Source organism: Arachis ipaensis, chromosome B9, assembly GCF_059453495.1.
Source record: "Arachis ipaensis isolate K30076 ecotype BB chromosome B9, ASM5945349v1, whole genome shotgun sequence".
NCBI lineage: Eukaryota > Viridiplantae > Streptophyta > Magnoliopsida > Fabales > Fabaceae > Arachis > Arachis ipaensis.
In genome coordinates, this window is record NC_142444.1 from 44,334,102 (window position 1) to 44,351,322 (window position 17,221).

Consider the following 17,221-nt stretch of genomic DNA (forward strand, 5'->3'; position numbering starts at 1 on the left):
TTGGTGAGGAACGTTAGTAAAAAAGTGATTGTCACTAACGTTCTCGAACCCATATTTTCACTAAACGTTAACACCACTAACTTCCTGAGCCAAAGCCCCTGCCCACTTCATACTTTCTCTCTGCAAGTAAAAGCTAAGCCCAATGAAGAAAAGAACTGCTTCCAACTCAAGATCCAAAGGCCCAAGACTTGAAGAATCAACTAGAAGAACAGAAGAGTAGTATATATAGGAGTATCTTTGAAATATTTTAGAGAGTTGGAAATTATAGGGAGACTCTTAGCATAGAACTACTCTCTGTATTTACTTTCTCTGCACTTCTAAGTTTTCATCATGTATTCTCCATCTTTGTTTTCATTTTCCAGAGCTATGAACAACTAAACCCATGTCATTAGGTTAGGGAGCTCTGTTGTAATTTGATGGATCAATACTAGTTTTCATTATTCTTCTTCTATCTTTTCTCTTGATTTTACTTGAAAGCTTTCGATCTTCATCCAATTGAGTAGTTATCTTGAAAAAGAAGCTATTCATACTTGGATCTCTTCTGAACCTTGAAAGAGGAATGAAGAGATCAAGCTAGAAATGCTTTCTCATGCTGGACCAAATTGGGTTTGGATGGATATGTGACTATAATCCTCTCAACACTTGGTTTGGGAAATGCATGTGGTATAATCAGTGACCATACTTCATCTCTTCTCATGAGCAATTGACCAAGGAATTGGCTATTGATCAAGATTTGAGAGATTGAATTACAAGAAATTGTAATTCAATCACTTAAGATTGCCAAGGAGATCAATGAGTGCATTGATTGAGGAAGAGATGAAAATGAAATTGATCCGGAGAATGCAACATCTCCTAAGCCCAATGAACTCCCCATTTCTGATCTTACCCATTCTCTTTAATTTCTGTTATTTACTTTACTGAGCAATTCCCCCATTCCCATTTACAATTCTGCAATTTACCTTCCGTCATTTACTTTCAGATCTATAATTCTAGCATTTACTTTCCTGTCAATTACCTTCCCGCCATTTTATTTTCTGCAATTCTCAACTCAAATTCTGGATTCGCTCAACTAGAACAGTCCTCTAATTAAAGTTGCTTGATCAATCAATCCTTGTGGGATTCGACCTCACTCTATTGTGAGTTTTTACTTGACGACAAATCCGGTACACTTGCCGAAAGAAATTTGTTGTGAGACAAGTTTTCCGTGCATCAAGTATAAACGAGATAAGGCTGGAGAACGAATTCTAATAATAATTTTTATAATTATTTATTTTAGTAATTAAAATATTTATTTCATTTATTTAAATAAAAAATCCTAAGTTTGGTGGACAAATTGAAATTTTGGACAAAACTACAGAAAATGTAGAGTATATTTTTTTACTTCGTAGAGAGTAAAATATAAGAAATATTTTAAGTATTGTGGATGTTTAAGTAATTTTAATCATTTGGTCTCGACTATTTATATATTTTATGATTGAAATTAATGGCTAAATTGGTGGAAATGCTGGAACACTTGAAAAGTTGAAATAATAAATAGTGAAGTGCCGCTACAGTTTTTTGTTAGTTACTACTTAACCACCACACCATCATCTTTCCGTAGTTGAAAAACTTAGGATAGAGCATGTTTGCAACCCTGCGACAGAACCAACCAATCATGGAAACTTCCTCGAACTACGGAGCGTTCATCGAGAGGTTCCTTCTACCCCCAAGTTCCTCACCACCCGGGCATGCTCCCCTTCCTCTCACTTCACTCACTTTTGCAGTCAAAGACATGTAAGTTGTTGTGTCACACTTAACCCACTAAGTAATAACCATAACGGTTTGTTTGAAATCAAAGAGTTTGTTGTGATTGCGAGCACGCAGATTTGATGTTAAAGGGTATGTGACCGGATTCGGGAACCCTGATTGGCTAAGGACTCATCCTGTGGCTACTTCTACTGCTCCAACTGTTTTGACTCTCCTTAAAGCAGGTGCTGCTTGTGTTGGCAAGACTGTCATGGATGAAATGGCTTACAGGTTTCAACTCCTTCTCGAATCTCAGTAAACTAACACCATTATTGTGCTTTTATACCTGTGTGGATTTTGTAGGGAATAACTAATTGAGATCATTTATATTTTGGTTCTTGAATGTTGAAACTGGTAAGATGAGTTAATTTGATTTTTAATTTTTTAAAAAGAGTAAACTACCATTTGTACCCACGAAAGTTGAAAACGCTGACATATCTACCCATAGAAAAAAGAAATTACCATTTGTACCCATAAAAAATTATTTTTACAGGCAAAATTATCCAAACCCTAAAAAATTATCTAAAATCCCTAAATTACCCTTATCTTCACCACCACACCACCTCCTTCACCCAATCATCTTTCTAACTCTAATCCTCTTCACCCAGCCACCACCCCTCTTTCCCTTTCTAACACACTCTCACCATTACTTTTCACTCAATCTCCACTGCTGCTCCAATGGCTCCTTGCTACACTCTCCTCTCTTTCATCTTCACAGTCACAACAACACTTGCTGTCGCTTCCCCGGAGAAGAAGAGCACCTTCATGGTGCAAGTCCACCATAAAGCCAAGCCCTCCATCTTCCCAACCCACAAGCACTGTATGAATCCTCTCTCGCTTCTATTATCAACCATGCCACTGCAGCTGAAACCACCACCACCGCCGCCTCTGCTGCCGTCCTTCACACTTACGACACTGTCTTTCATGGCTTCTCAGTAAGGCTCTCACCTTTAGAGGCCCAAAAGCTGGAATCCCTATCCCACGTCGTCGCAGTGATCCCGTAGCAGGTCCGCCAACTCCACACTACCCGCTCGCCGCAGTTCTTGGGCCTCAAAACTGCCGACAGGGCCGGCCTCCTCAAGGAGATGGATTTCGGTTTAGATATCGTCATTGGAGTTGTTGACACCTGTCCTGACAGAGAGAGGGTTGGCGCTGTTCCTCCCAACTGGAAGGGCAGCGGCGGTGGTGGTTCTACGACGCAGAAAGAGGTGAAGAGGGTTGGCTATAGCGGCGAGGAGAAGCTGGCGCGGGGCTCCTGGGCTGGCGCGGGGCTCCTGGGCTGGCGGAGGTACGCGACGTTACTAGCGGAGAAGGGTGAACGATGATGAGGAGGGTGAGACGGTGGTTTGTGGTTGATGCTGGGATTGGGTGGCTGAGAATATTGAGAGAGAGAGAGGAGGGAGGAAGGAGATGATAATGTGGAGAGAAGGGTAGGGATTGAGTGGCTGAGAACATTGAGAGAGAGGAGGGAGGAAGGAGATGATAGGGTGAAGATAAGGGTAATTTAGGAATTTTAGATAATTTTTTAGGGTTTAGATAATTTTGCCTGTAAAAACAATTTTTTATGGGTATAAATGGTAATTTCATTTTTCTCTGGGTAGATATGTCAGCGTTTTCAACTTTCGTGGGTACAAATGATAGTTTACTCTTTTAAAAATGATCAACTAGGTCCTCAACTTCCAAAAACTCGACTCTCATTAGTCATTGGCTAAACTTTCATCCCATAATCGTTAGTGCAGTGCTGACATAGACGGTTAAATGCGTTTTGCCTCTCTAATAGATACTATTTAGTTGTTGTAACATAATTTCAAATACCATATCGACCAATATATGATGGCATTTAATTGTCCATATCAACATTACAGTTATAGTTGTGAGAGAGAAGTTTGGTTAAGGACCAATGGAAGTCACATTTCTGAAAGTAAATGACTGACTTGTTCATTTTGAAAAGTCATAGGCCAAATTGATTCTTCAGTTCAATTTCAAGGGTCAAAATAAACATTACTATATAAATTATTTGTTACTTTTTTTTAGATGCGAAGGACAAATTCGTCATTTTCAAGGATTTTGAGAGAAGACTTTGTCCCTTTTCTTTTTCAGTATAATTTACAGATTTAACAGATCAATTTTATTGGTCATTGCTATCTTTCATGCAAGTTGCCTTTATGGAAGCAGCTGATATGCTTGTACATAGCAGCTCCATATTCTTGTGCAGGGAGTATTTATCTAAGAAATTCTCAGTTTATAGGGGCATTATGTAACTTTCTTAACTTTAACTGATTCAGTAAAATAGGATCATTTGAGTTTTTTTTCCCCCCTGTTAATAATATGACTAACTACTCTGATTCTTTTCTTGGCAGCATAAATGGAGAGAATATACACTATGGCACGCCTATAAATCCTTGTGCTGCAGATCGGGTTCCCGGAGGATCTTCTAGCGGCTCTGCTGTCGCCGTTGGTGCAAAACTGGTTGATTTCTCCTTAGGTGAACTATTCTTCCATTCAATGAGTCAATTATTCTGATAACACTTCGTTAATAGTTTGAACTTTGAACCTGATTTTCACCACTTGATTTGTATGATAGGAACCGACACGGGAGGAAGTGTAAGAGTGCCTGCATCTTACTGTGGGATCTTTGGCTTTCGTCCTTCTCATGGCGCTATTACAGAATCTGGAGTTACTCCTATGGCACAAAGCTTTGATACTGTGGGTAAGAACCTCCAACTTTGGGATCATAGAAGCTTGTTAGTTTTCTCATATTGAAAACTTATTTTGACTCTCCTGGTGTATTCATAAATCAATATATCAATGTACTAATGTTTTGGTACTACATGCTCTTGTTCAGCATCAAGAGATGGATCCTAAAAGAACTTGTGTAATTCTAAGTCTGATGGTCTTGAAAGTTTAGCTTTCACTATTTATTCAGCTCTTTATATTGGAGACTTATTTTCTACTTCTCAAATTCACATCCAGGATGGTTTGCTAGGGATCCAAAGACTTTCACCAGCGTTGGACGCATACTACTACAGCTGACAGAAGTCTCAGCTGTTAGAGCTACTCGCATAATCATCGCAGATGACTGTTTTCGGCTTTCAAGCACTCCATTTGATTTAATTACACAAGTTGTCACTAAAGCTGCAGAGAAGCTATATGGAGGTGAGCAGTTGACCAGATAGAACTTCTGTAATAATTTCAGTATGCTTATTTAATGTAATCGCGTACCTATCTCCATACCGGCTGAGAATGATGTTTAGTTATGTAATTGAACTGAAACAATCTGATCCTTTGCAGGTGATGTACTAAAGCACGAAAATCTCGGCGACTATGTGAAGGACAATGTTCCAAGCTTGAACCATTTCATGACAAAAGAGAAGACAGACCAAGTATACAATATTCCATCACTGGCAGCTCTTTCAAGCGCAATGAGATCGCTTCAGAGGTGTATCTCATCATCCAGTGCTAATCCTTGGCTTTCAGAGTGCACCTTTGTGTTCTGTTTTGAACTACATTTGATTCCTTGCTTTGTTCATTTTTGTTAAACTTAGGTTTGAGTTCAAGAGTAATCATGGTGAGTGGATCAGTGCAGTTAAACCAAATTTAGGTCCTGGAATATCTGAACGTGTATCAGAAGCCTTATATGCAACAGGGGAAGATACTGATATCTGCCATGCTATAAGAAGGGAGCTGCGCGATGCTCTTACTTCTCTTCTTGGGGTATTCTCTCTCACACACGTATAAGGACTATGGAATCCACATAACCAAGTAACAAAGAACAAAGTTCATGAGATAAACATCATAAACTTATCATGCTTGTGTATGAGTCTTTTACATTTATAAAGGTGTTGAGAACATAACAGAAGTTCATTCATTACCACAATAGATACTTTTCTTACCCTTGTTAAATAATAATTTGTGCTTAAAAGAGGGTGTGGTGAACCTTGCTTATCTAAGAATTTCTCTTACGTGTTTGAAACTTTCAGGATTTTGGTGTTCTCATGATCCCAACAGTACCAGGGTCTCCACCAAAGCTACAAACAGATCCATCTGAATTAGAAGTTTTTCGAGCAAGGGCATTTAGCTTGCTGTCCATTGCTGGAGTCTCTGGATTTTGCCAGGTTGTTCCCCTCTCCACTATTTATATGTTGTTTAGAAACTAATTGAAACAAAGTAAGTCGGGTTAATAGTTTCTCTAAATAATTGTATATGCAAGGATTTCTTTAAATATCTAGAAACCAAACAATATAAAAAGAACTGAGGAAAGTCAATTTCTGGAGAAATGGAAGATAAAATTAATGTAAAAAGAAAGCATACAACAGAAAATTTAAGTTGGGTGATAATACTCTGATATTATGTTAGATTCACCTTGACCAAAAGGGTTTAGAAGCATAAAACTCACATGACTGAAACAGAAAGTAGAAAAGGTTGAACAAACTGAATCATAAATATCCTTAGTCTGTTAAATTTCAGAATGTAACTGAAATGTTGTTTGTTAACTATCTGTAGGTAACCATACCCTTGGGGATGAATAATAACCTTCCTATATCAGTTTCACTGTTGGCCAAACACGGTGCAGACGGATTCTTGCTTCACCTTGTCGAGAATCTTTATGACAGCATTAAGCAAGAGGAAGCAGCAGCAGTGTCAAATCCCAAGAATATAAGTTAACTACAATTAAATTACAAGGATCTCGCTGTACGTTATATCAATATATGTCCCAAGTTCTTGACAAAATAAATTTATGCAAGTTTAGAGAGCTTCTAATCATAGAACACATTTTAGTCCCAATTTGATGGTTCTTGAAGAATGGGATATAGAACATTGAATTCTCTTTGACTTTGACCTTCCCAACGTCAGTTTAGATAGTTGTTTCATTCATAGGAGTATGAATCATATTGTGGTCTTGAAAAGTATTTCATTTGGTTTGATTAAGGTTGTCGAACTCGCGAGTCTAAGTAAACTTGTGGAGTTGACCTAGACTCGACTCGCGAGTTAACTCGTAGACTCGTACGAGTTCACCTGTTATGAAGTTTATATATATATATATATATATATATTCATACATAATATATATTTACTCAATTCTAATCCTTCAAAATTAATAATATCAATCTTAAAACACATAATAAATTAAAATAGTAGCATACATTATAACAAATATTTTAAAATACACATTCAAATCCTCTATAATTATTCTTATACAAATACAATATAGAACACACAAAATTAAAAATTTTAAATCTGTAATAATAAATCTTTAATAAAGTATACTTTTTGTCCTTGAAGTTTGGCAAAAGTTTCAAAAATACCCTTAAGTTTTATTTTGTTTCAATTTTGTCCCAAAAGTTCTCGATTTGCATCAAATATACCCTCGACGGCTAAATTTTCAAAAAATTTAAAACCGAGTCAACAACAATTTCATAATAACAACCCTTCAACACAAGTAAATCAAACATAATTTTCATACATTATTGTTAGATTGGTTGAAAATTTAGCCGTCGAGTGTATATTTGATGCAAATGAAAATTTTCTGGGACAAAATTGAAACAAAATAAAATTTAGGGGTATTTTTAAAACTTTTGCCAAACTTTAAGGACAAAAAGTATACTTTACCCTCAAAATAATTAATTACTAATGAGCCATGAATGGATGAACCATCTGACCATCTAATATAAACGATAAGCAATATGTTAAAATTAGAAACAATAAAATTTAAAAAGAAAAAAATCTAAATCAAGAAGCAAATGCTCAAAAAAAGGACAAAAAGCATACAAAAATAGAGGATACAAAAGAAAAGAACGGACAAAGTCAGCAACAGCAGATCAAAGACAAGGGTGCAGCAGGCAGCGGTGATGAGGGTGCAACAGGCAGCACGAAATGACAGCGACAAAGAGTCATGAATTTCACGATGGCGCAAACCAGAGCAGAGATAGGACTGTAGGAGAAGTAGTCGAACTCATAAACGGTGATAACATGATGGAGTTGTAGATAGTAGAGATGTGAAGAAATACAAAGCAAAGGGCAACATAGGTAAAATTCACAAAGACAATGGCGTATATTAGAGCAGAGGTAGTAGACGCAGGCGAACAGCAGCAGCTCGACGGGGAACAGCGACTGCGGCAGAACATGGAGAAAGTGAGACTTGAGAGAAACGACGCAGATGAGTGAGTTGTGAGTGAGTTTTCTTTCATTCTTTGGGAATGTTATCGTAACCTTAATAAAAAAAGTGTTTTTTAGTTTCAAAATGACGGTTTTTTTAGCAAAAATGAAGAAAAATACAAACTCGCTAACTCGGTCCTAAATCACGAGTTTGTCCGAGTTTGACCGAGTCTAGCCGTGTTTACTAAGGATAGAGTCTATTTCCGAGTCAACTCATTTCCATATCTAAACTCGTAAACTCGTATGAGTTTACGAGTTAACTCGAGAGTTTGACAACAATGGGTTTGATTGCTCAAATTCCATCATTTCTTGTTCTTGATACTCCCAACTACTATTAGCATAGTAGCTTGAATCATTTTGTGGTGGTGAAAAAATCTCCTATGTAATTTGCTTAACCAAAGGATGATGTAAACTCCATTCTTCCTTGAAATACTCTATAGCAACACAATCACCAAGATAAAAAGAAATTGAAATCCCCCTTGTCACAATTGAGAGAATTCTTAGTGAGGCAATCTTTCAAACAGTTAACTAACAATAGAAAATAAAGAAATAAAAGTAATTAAATGAATAAACAAAAAGAAAAAGTGTCTAATTTAGGGAATAAATCAAATGGTAGCTTATCAATTACAATTAATCCTCAGCAATGGTGCCAAAAACTTGATATGAAATTTTTACAATCTCGCATAACTACCGGCAAGTGCACCGAGTCGTATCAATAGTAATAAATTCACGGTGAGTGAGTGTCGATCCCACAAGAATTAACGGATTAAGTAAATAACAAAAAAATTGAAGATGAAGAATCAAACAAATTAATCCATTAAATTGTAACAGAGCTCTCTTTACCAATTGAAGAGAGTTAGAAATTCATAACAAAAGAATTATAAAATGATGTGAAAGAAGATGGAAGAGAGGAAGAGAACGAGTAAGGAGAAAAAGAGAGTCCAAAGACTCCCTCCCAAAGATGTGTCTGTATGGCGAGTGACCCTCTATCCTATTTATAAACTATTACAAAATGCAAATTCAAATAAAATTTAAATTACATTAAATTCAAGATTAAATTGAAATTAAACTGTTGGACTTAATCTATTGTTCTGATCCTTGGAGAATTGAGGAATGTGAAGAAAAATTAAAGCCTCAGAGTTTGGATGTGGAATGGCACACTTTGCTTCTCAACAACTAGCCCAAATGTATGAATATGGAGCATAGACGTTGAACTGAAGATTTGGCATAGCACTTCAATGACTCTTTGGCTCAAATTGTGATACTTAAGTCACAGACGTGGTACGGGACAGCCTTGGCGTGGGACGCCAATTTACAGTTATGCGTACACATGATTTGAAGATCGCGTCAATTGTGCATACGCATGACTTGCTGAATTCGTCATTTGTGTGTATGCATGGATGCATGCGTACGCATGTTTTCACTTAATTTGGACAATTGTACGTACGCATGGATGCATGTGTACGCATGATCGTGGCACGCCAGCACTTTTATGTTGGACGGCAAAGCTTCTATGCCAAAGTCTATTGATTTTGGTCTTTGAAAAAAAAAACGTATCCTTAGCTTCTAAGGCGTGTCCTTTTTTTCAAAGCGTGTTCTTAGCTTACTTTTTTGTTCTTTTGATTTTTTGTTTCATTTCTATACTTATCAAAGCACAAAACAACTCCAAAGAACATTGATCAAGGCACCAAAAATCTCAATTAAAGCAAAGGAAAATCTCTATCTTAAATTTAAGAAAAGAAATATTAAGAACATAGATTAAAAACATGAAATTCCTAATAAAAACACTAAATTTCTACCACTATTCAAAGAAATAACAACTAAAAACTACTAAAGATGCACATGCATAATTAATTGTTAGGGATCAATCGAATAATTAATTTTAATTGGAGATTAAAGTGTCTAGTTCAAAATTCTTTGGGGATCAAAATGGATAAATACTCTAAAAAATATAAAAATTTGTGACTTTAAAGTTAGTATTGATAGTCACCAACTCACCATAGACTCCACTATTTCATATGCTTCAATTGAAATTGAAGGACAGGCCATGTCTATGTATTTATATATGTAAAATTCGTAAAATTAGTAGATAATTAATCTATAAATTAATTATTATTTAAAAAATTAGAAATATGAATTTGATAATTTAATAATATAGAGCTAATTAAAATAATAATTTTGATACTAATTTTAAAGAATTTAGTCCAAAATTGAACTAAACGGACCAAACCGACGAATCGGACCCGTATTGGACCCAAGGCCCAACCGAGCATACTAAATGAAATGGCAGAGCCAGTTCTCTTCCCCATTCATACATACACACACGCTGAAAACACAAGAAAAGGGGGAGAAATAAGAACAAAACCCTTGTTCCACTTCAAATCACCATATCTTGCTACTCCAAGTTCCGATCGCCACACCGTTTGCAGCCACGTGTCCACGTCGTTGAGCTCTATAAAGCCCGATGCATAATTTGGTAAGAAATCTCCATTTTCGTTCTCAGCCTTACTTTTTCCTAAATTTTTGAAAATTGAATAAAGTGGGTGTGAGATTTTGATTCTTTTATGTTATAAGATCTGATTAGTTTGAGGAAAATGCTTAACCTTACTTCATTGGTGCTTGAGTAAGGTGATAATCTTAGAACCCTAGTTAATTTATTAGTTATGTGTATTGGGTATTAAATTTTGGGTATACATCTGTGGTAATGTGAATTAGGTGTGTAAATATGTAAAATGAAGCTTATTTGTGGAAATTGGAAACTTGGCTTGGATCTTGGGTTGCTGAATTTTGGTGTTAAAGGCTAGCAATCTTTCTTAGTGGGTTATTCTTGGGTTATACGAGGAAATTGGTCAAGGTATGATTTTGATTTCTCGTATTTAATATATAATGTCTTGTAAAAACTTAGACTAGATGACCATAAGATAGGTTGAAATGCATGAGTATACTAAATACTTAGTACCTTTGATGATATTTGTTGATATGAATTGAGTAATTGTTAGGTGATTATTGGTTATGATGAAAATAGGATGTTAAGTGATGAGTTAATGATGATTGACAAAGTGACATGAATGAATATCAAAGGGGTGGTGATATATTGATGATCTTGTTGGTATTATTGAGAAATTTATGCATATGATTGTTTAAAATTAAGGAATGGTTGGGTATGGTAGGATGTGGAGGTTGTGGTGCTATAAATGGTAGCTTGTGGTGCTATTTTTTGTGTATGGCAGGTTGATTTTGAGTTTGGTTTTGGTGAAAATAGACATTTATGAAATTTTTTGAAAAATTGATTTTTGGCCGAACTTCGCTGAGTCATAACTCGGCTTCTGGACCCCCAAATTATTTCAAACTTATTTCATTTGAAAATTGGGTCCGTGAAATTTATGTCATTTGAAGAACGGATGAAAAATATTTTAAAACGAAAAAGTTATGCACATCGAAAGTTTAGAGTACAAAACTAAAATTTTGCAGCATTCAACATTTTTGCCACTCTGCATATCAACCCTTCCAGGTTGAGCAACTCATGTACGCGTGACCCCTGAAATCAACAAAGTGAGTTTTGTATTTTAAAATATAATTTTGAATCTCTAAACCTCTATTTTTACTCTTTTAACCCCTAAATCTGTGTTGTATGCTTAGTGATAAGGTAAAGTTAGGGAAGGTGTGGTAGCTTGGAAGTGAAGAAAGGTTTGGGTGATAAATTGTGGTTGAAGATGTGTAGAATTGATGATGATGTATGATTAATGACAGAGTTGAGAATGATAAGATTTGATTTATGATGTGATTGTATTGAGAGGTAAATGTTGAGATTGGCAATGATCGAGTATGACCAGAATGGCCGAGATGGCAGGGTCTGGGTGTGATCCCGCCTGAGTTAACTGAAAACTTTAATGTGTGGCAAGTTGAGGATGGAGGATTCCCTCTCTTGTTGTGATGGAGATGTGGGAAAGGTGAAAAGACACTCTCCTTCGTTTTGTTTTCCCCACATTCTTCTCTGGTTGCAAGGTGAAAAGGTACACTCCTTCGATGTGGAAAGAAACTCCCCTTCGTGATACCTCCAGGAGAAGGTGGAAAGGCACTCTCCTTCGTTAAAGTTCCTCCTGGGGATGCGCAACCTAGAGACCATATTTGGGTTAGCTACCGGGTATGTTGGGTTCTGGCGATTTAACCGACACGTGAGCTCACGACCAGTAGGATAGACATACATCATATACATATATGTGCTTTGTTTGATTGGGCATTAATTGGACTTGCCTATGTGATTATTATGCCTATCTGCTATATTTGCTACTTGCCATATCTGTATTCTACTTGTGTTTGCTTTGTCTGTTTTGTTTGTTTGTGTGGATCTACTGGTGTTTTGGAGGAAGGTGGAGGAAGGAAAATAGTTGAGGGTTTTAGTTAGAATTTGGTTAAGTTTAAGAACCTTAGAGAACCACCCTGATTTTATGATTTCTGTTTTAGTTCTTTAAGATTTATAATTTGAGTGTCGGCGTTCTAGGATTGCTTCTGGCTTTCCCAGGACCTTATATCTTATTTATACGGCACCTTTACCATGCTGAGAACTCCCGGTTCTCATTCCATACGGATTTTTGTGTTTTTCATATGCAGATCGAGAGGCACCTCGTTAGGTGTCTAGAGTTCTCTGCAGCGAAGTGGATCTTTTGGGACATTATTTTGTGTGATGTTTATATCTGACCCTACGTATAGAACTCTCCTAATGATTTATTTTATTTTGTACCCCTTAGAGGAGTATGGAGAACTAGGGGTCTTATGTATATTCTGGGTTATGGGTTTGATATATATATATATATGGCTCCGTTTGTTTAGTGTATAGCATGAGACATGGACACAGAGACATAGACAGAAAATACATGTATACATATTTTATGTTTGGCAAAGAGTATACATAAAACACATCAAACTTTAAAAAGTCAATAATATCCTCATCATCTACCTTTACCACCATCACCACTATCTATATTTTTTCAACAGCTACACTGATTCTCTTCTTCCATCTCTATTCATAAAAAAATCTAGATAACAAAAATTCTAGTAATTTCAACAACAAATTTAATACATATCTTCCTAATTAAATAACAAATAATTAATTGGCATGATTCCCATTTTGAATCCCTTGTGTCAATTTTAAGTTGTTGAAGCGACTATGAATGAATGGAATATCAAATTAAAAAATTAATTGGAATGTGAGATATTTTAACATCATAGAAGCTAACAAAAAAATTGTTCATAGCATTCAGACTATAATTTTTTCTCTAAAAATAGCACTGATTAATAATAAAAAACAAAGAAAAAAATAAAACTTTATTTTAGAAAAAATCCAGAAAGGGGCAAATAGAAGGATGAACAGAGATGAAGATGGAGGCATGATGGGTTGATGATAGAGGATCGCCTGCGACATGGCAGAGACAAAAGTTGCAGATCTGGAGATTTGGAAAAATGAAGAAGACAGAGACCCAATCTGGAGAGTATGAGGAGGAAGTGAGGTAGTAGCAATGGCAGTGGCAGTGACACTTCAGTAAGAGGAGGTTGGTTGTCCATGAAGAGAGAAGAAATAAAAGTTCAAATGGGGAGAAGAAGGGAGGGGAGAAAAGATTCTGCTTAGTTGGCCATGAAGAGAGAAGAGACGGAAGTTGAAATGGAGAGGAGAAGGGAGGGTAAAATTGTCAAAATTGATTTCTGTTGTTGCTAAGATTTCCTAAAAATTGATTCTTGTTGAGTGGATTTAGGTTGATTCTTGTTTTGGGGTTGTTTTTAGGTTTTTGCCAAACCCGAATGCGTGTACGTAGGAGATTACGAATGTCATCAAGATGATGTACGACTAGCCTTGGCCAGCTACACGAAGATCTCTGCTAAGACCAGGCAGTGCTGGTTTGAGAAATGGGTGGCAATTACTTTCATTATTTCTGTTTTATTTCTTTTTAACTACTTTATATCCTCTATCTTGTCTAAATGAATTTAAAGCTTCGTTATTGCAGCTACGCTTCATTTGGGATGCAAAGCACAACTTGGCCATCCAGAAGATATTCGACTATAAGATAGGTCGGCAGCTCCAGCAGAAGCTGGATGATGTTTGCCACAGCTGAGACTAGTGGACACGCTGGCTCCGACCGAAGGTAAAGAAGGGTCTGTTCACTCATTGGGAGAACGATGCAAGATTCCGACATCAGCATCTCACCAACTGAGCTAACAGGGCATCGGAGAGATCGTTAAAGTACACCGTGGCTCGACGACCTTCATGAAAATGAAGGCCAAGCTGGTATGTAGTTCCTTTAATATTGTTAATAACTTTATTATGCTATCTATTTTACATATTATTACTAGGCAATCTAATAATTTTGTATTTCAATGCAACTTGTGTAGTCAAAGTCATTGGACCGCGAGGCCATATTGACAGAGAGCTTCAAGTACACCCACATACTGAAGGAGAACAAAGCAAAATTTTTTTATCAGTAGTCTCAGGACCATTATGTGATTAAACATATGTCTGATTATCTGACGCTATGAAATTATTAGATATTAATTATATATTTTCCTTAGCTTACTAATCACACAATAACTTGTGTTAATTGCACAGGAGTCCTACACACAGAGACTGGAGGTCACGACTCAACAGTCTCAGTAGAGTGGAGAGGACGCCGCCGATGGATCTGTGGCATTGACGATCGGATTTTCTATCGGTAAAGAATAAAAGTAATCGCGTTGTAAGTATAGTTTCTAAACCAACAGAAAATCCTTTCGTACAAAAGTTTTGTTTGTCACTTAAGCAAACCCAATAAAATTGATAACCGAGTATTTAAACTTCGGGTCGTCTTCTCAAGGAATTGCAGGGAGGTGTTCTTATTATTGGTTATGAGTTTTGTAAATTGGGGGTTTTGAAAGTAAGGAACAGGTAATTTAAATGACAAGTAAAATAAATTAACAATAATAAAATCTCTTGGCAAGGTATAAGAACTGGAAGTCCTATCCTAGTTATCCTTATCAATTGTAATGAGAATTGGATTTTTCTCCCACTTTGTTAACCTCTAACTATGAAGGTAAGTTAAGTGGATGAATTAATTTTGATTCCTCAGGTCCTAGTCTTTCCTTGGGAAAGGCTAGAGTTATTGGAACTTGAATTAATTCTTGTAGAATTCCAATTTTCAATTAACAATGAGTTTGATAACTCAAGTATCTCTAATGACTCAACCAAAGCCAAAAGGGAAAATTCTAAATTAAATTAAAAGCATTCATAAATCTGAAACACATCAAATTACGTCTAAACATAAATTCAACTCTAACATGGAAAGGTTCATAAGTCAATTGGGCAATATAAATCAAATACAAATAAAAATATTAGAGTAAATAAAAGTAGAAAATAAATATTGAAGGTACATAGAACCTGGAATGAAGAGATCATAGCTTAAACATAATAAAAATCATAAATCCTAATCCTAAGAGAGAGGAGAGAACCTCTCTCTCTAAAAACTACATTTAAATCCTAAAATTGTGTATTATGAGCTTGTTATTATGAATGAATGGATTCTCCCACTTTATAGCCTCTAATCTGTATTTTCTGAGCCGAAAACTGGGTCAAAAACAGCCCAGAAATCGCTGGAGAATAAATCTGCCACGCTGATTTTTGCCATTGCGATGCGTCTGCATAGAGCACACGTTCGTGTCGCCTAGCTTCAGAGCAACTATGACATATTATATATTAAATCAAATCCCTGGACGTTAGCTTTCCAACGCAACTGGAACCGCGTCATTTGGACCTCTGTAGCTAAAGTTATAGTCGTTTGAGTGCGAAGAGGTCAGGCTGACAGCTTTGCAGTTCCTTCAACTTCTTGTATTCCTTCCATTTTTGCATGCTTCCTTTCCATCCTCTAAGCCATTCCTGCCCTATAAACTCTGAAACTACTTAACACACATATCAAGGCATCTAATGGTAATAAGAGAGGATTAATATTAGCAATTTAAAGGCCCAGAAAACATATTTTCAATCATAGCACAAAATTAGGAAGGAAAATGTAAACTCATGCAAATTATATGAATAAGTGGGTAAAGAATTGATAAAAACCACTCAAATGAGCATAAGATAAACCATAAAATAGTGGCTTATCAACCTCTCCACACTTAAACATTAGCATGTCCTCATGCTAAACTCAAGAGAAGCTATAAAGGAGTGAAGAGGAATAATAGAATGTATGGAATGCAACCTATCTGTATGAATGCAACTACATGCAAAATGTTTCTACCTACTTGGTTAAAAGTAAATAAGCTCTTCAAGACAAACATAAATCAGATTTCACTAATTCAAATTATGCAATAAAAGACAAGTAAACTTGTAAGAAGATAGTTCATGAAAGCAGAGAACATAGAATCAAGCACTGAACCCTTACTGGTAGTGTATATCACTCTAACTCTCAAGTGTCTCGGGTTAATCACTCTACTATTCTCTAGTCATGCTTTCTAAAACTTTGTTCTTCATCTAACCAATCAACAAATATTTAGCATATCAATGCAAACATCATGAGGTCTTTTTAGGGTTGTAATGGGGCTGAGGTAAAGGTAAGGATATATGTATGGCCAAGTGAGCTTTATAAAGTGAATCCTTGATTAGTCTAAGATCTCACCTAACATACTTTATATAATTTTAAAATACTTTACCTAACTACCCAAATTTTTTTTTTCACTTTTGTATTTCATGCTCAAGTATCAAACTTATTTTTGAATTTTGTCCCATGTGCATTGATTCTTTTTATTTTGCATTTGGGGTAATATTATTTTTCTTCTGTTTTCTTTTCTTCTCCTTTTTTTTTGTATCCCCTTATTTAATTACTTAATATATTTTTTTTCAATGCACATGGTAATTTAATTATTTTGATTTCATATGAGCATGCTTCCCAAATTTTTAAATAACTTATTCAATTCAATTCCCTACTTTTTCATATCATCCTATGTCCCATAAAATTCCCCACACCTAAATTATACACAATACATTATCTTAAGCTAACCAAGGATTCAACTTGGGATTTTTATTTTATTTTTCTGCTTAAGGCTAGTAATGTGGTTTATAGAACAAGAGGGGATTAAAAAAAAACTCAAAGGGGCTAACAAGGGTGATTTAAAGGGTAGGCTTATTTGGGATAAGTGAGCTAAACAAGTAATGGCCTCAATCATATGCAAGCATGTAAATACACTAAATAATGGACATATATAATGGAACAAAGCAAAGATTGTAATTATAGAGAAGAAAACACACAAGAATAAAAATTTA

General features: G+C 35.9%; 1 protein-coding gene across 2 annotated transcripts; it reads left to right on the forward strand.

The window, feature by feature from the left end:
• The first annotated feature begins 1,515 nt into the window (after positions 1-1,515).
• Positions 1,516-6,712, forward strand: AMI1 (amidase 1). Of its 2 annotated transcripts, XM_016320893.3 has the most exons (9): positions 1,516-1,773; positions 1,864-2,016; positions 4,146-4,270; positions 4,370-4,495; positions 4,759-4,941; positions 5,077-5,224; positions 5,331-5,499; positions 5,766-5,900; positions 6,289-6,712. In XM_016320893.3, the coding sequence occupies exons 1-9, from the start codon at positions 1,622-1,624 to the stop codon at positions 6,448-6,450; spliced, it is 1,353 nt and encodes a 450-aa protein (XP_016176379.1). In that variant the 5' UTR covers positions 1,516-1,621; the 3' UTR covers positions 6,451-6,712. The 2 variants fall into 2 exon arrangements, with proteins under 2 accessions (XP_016176379.1, XP_020966997.1); XM_021111338.2 differs by lacking the exons at positions 1,516-1,773; positions 1,864-2,016 and adding an exon at positions 3,857-4,042.
• The last annotated feature ends 10,509 nt before the right edge of the window (positions 6,713-17,221 follow it).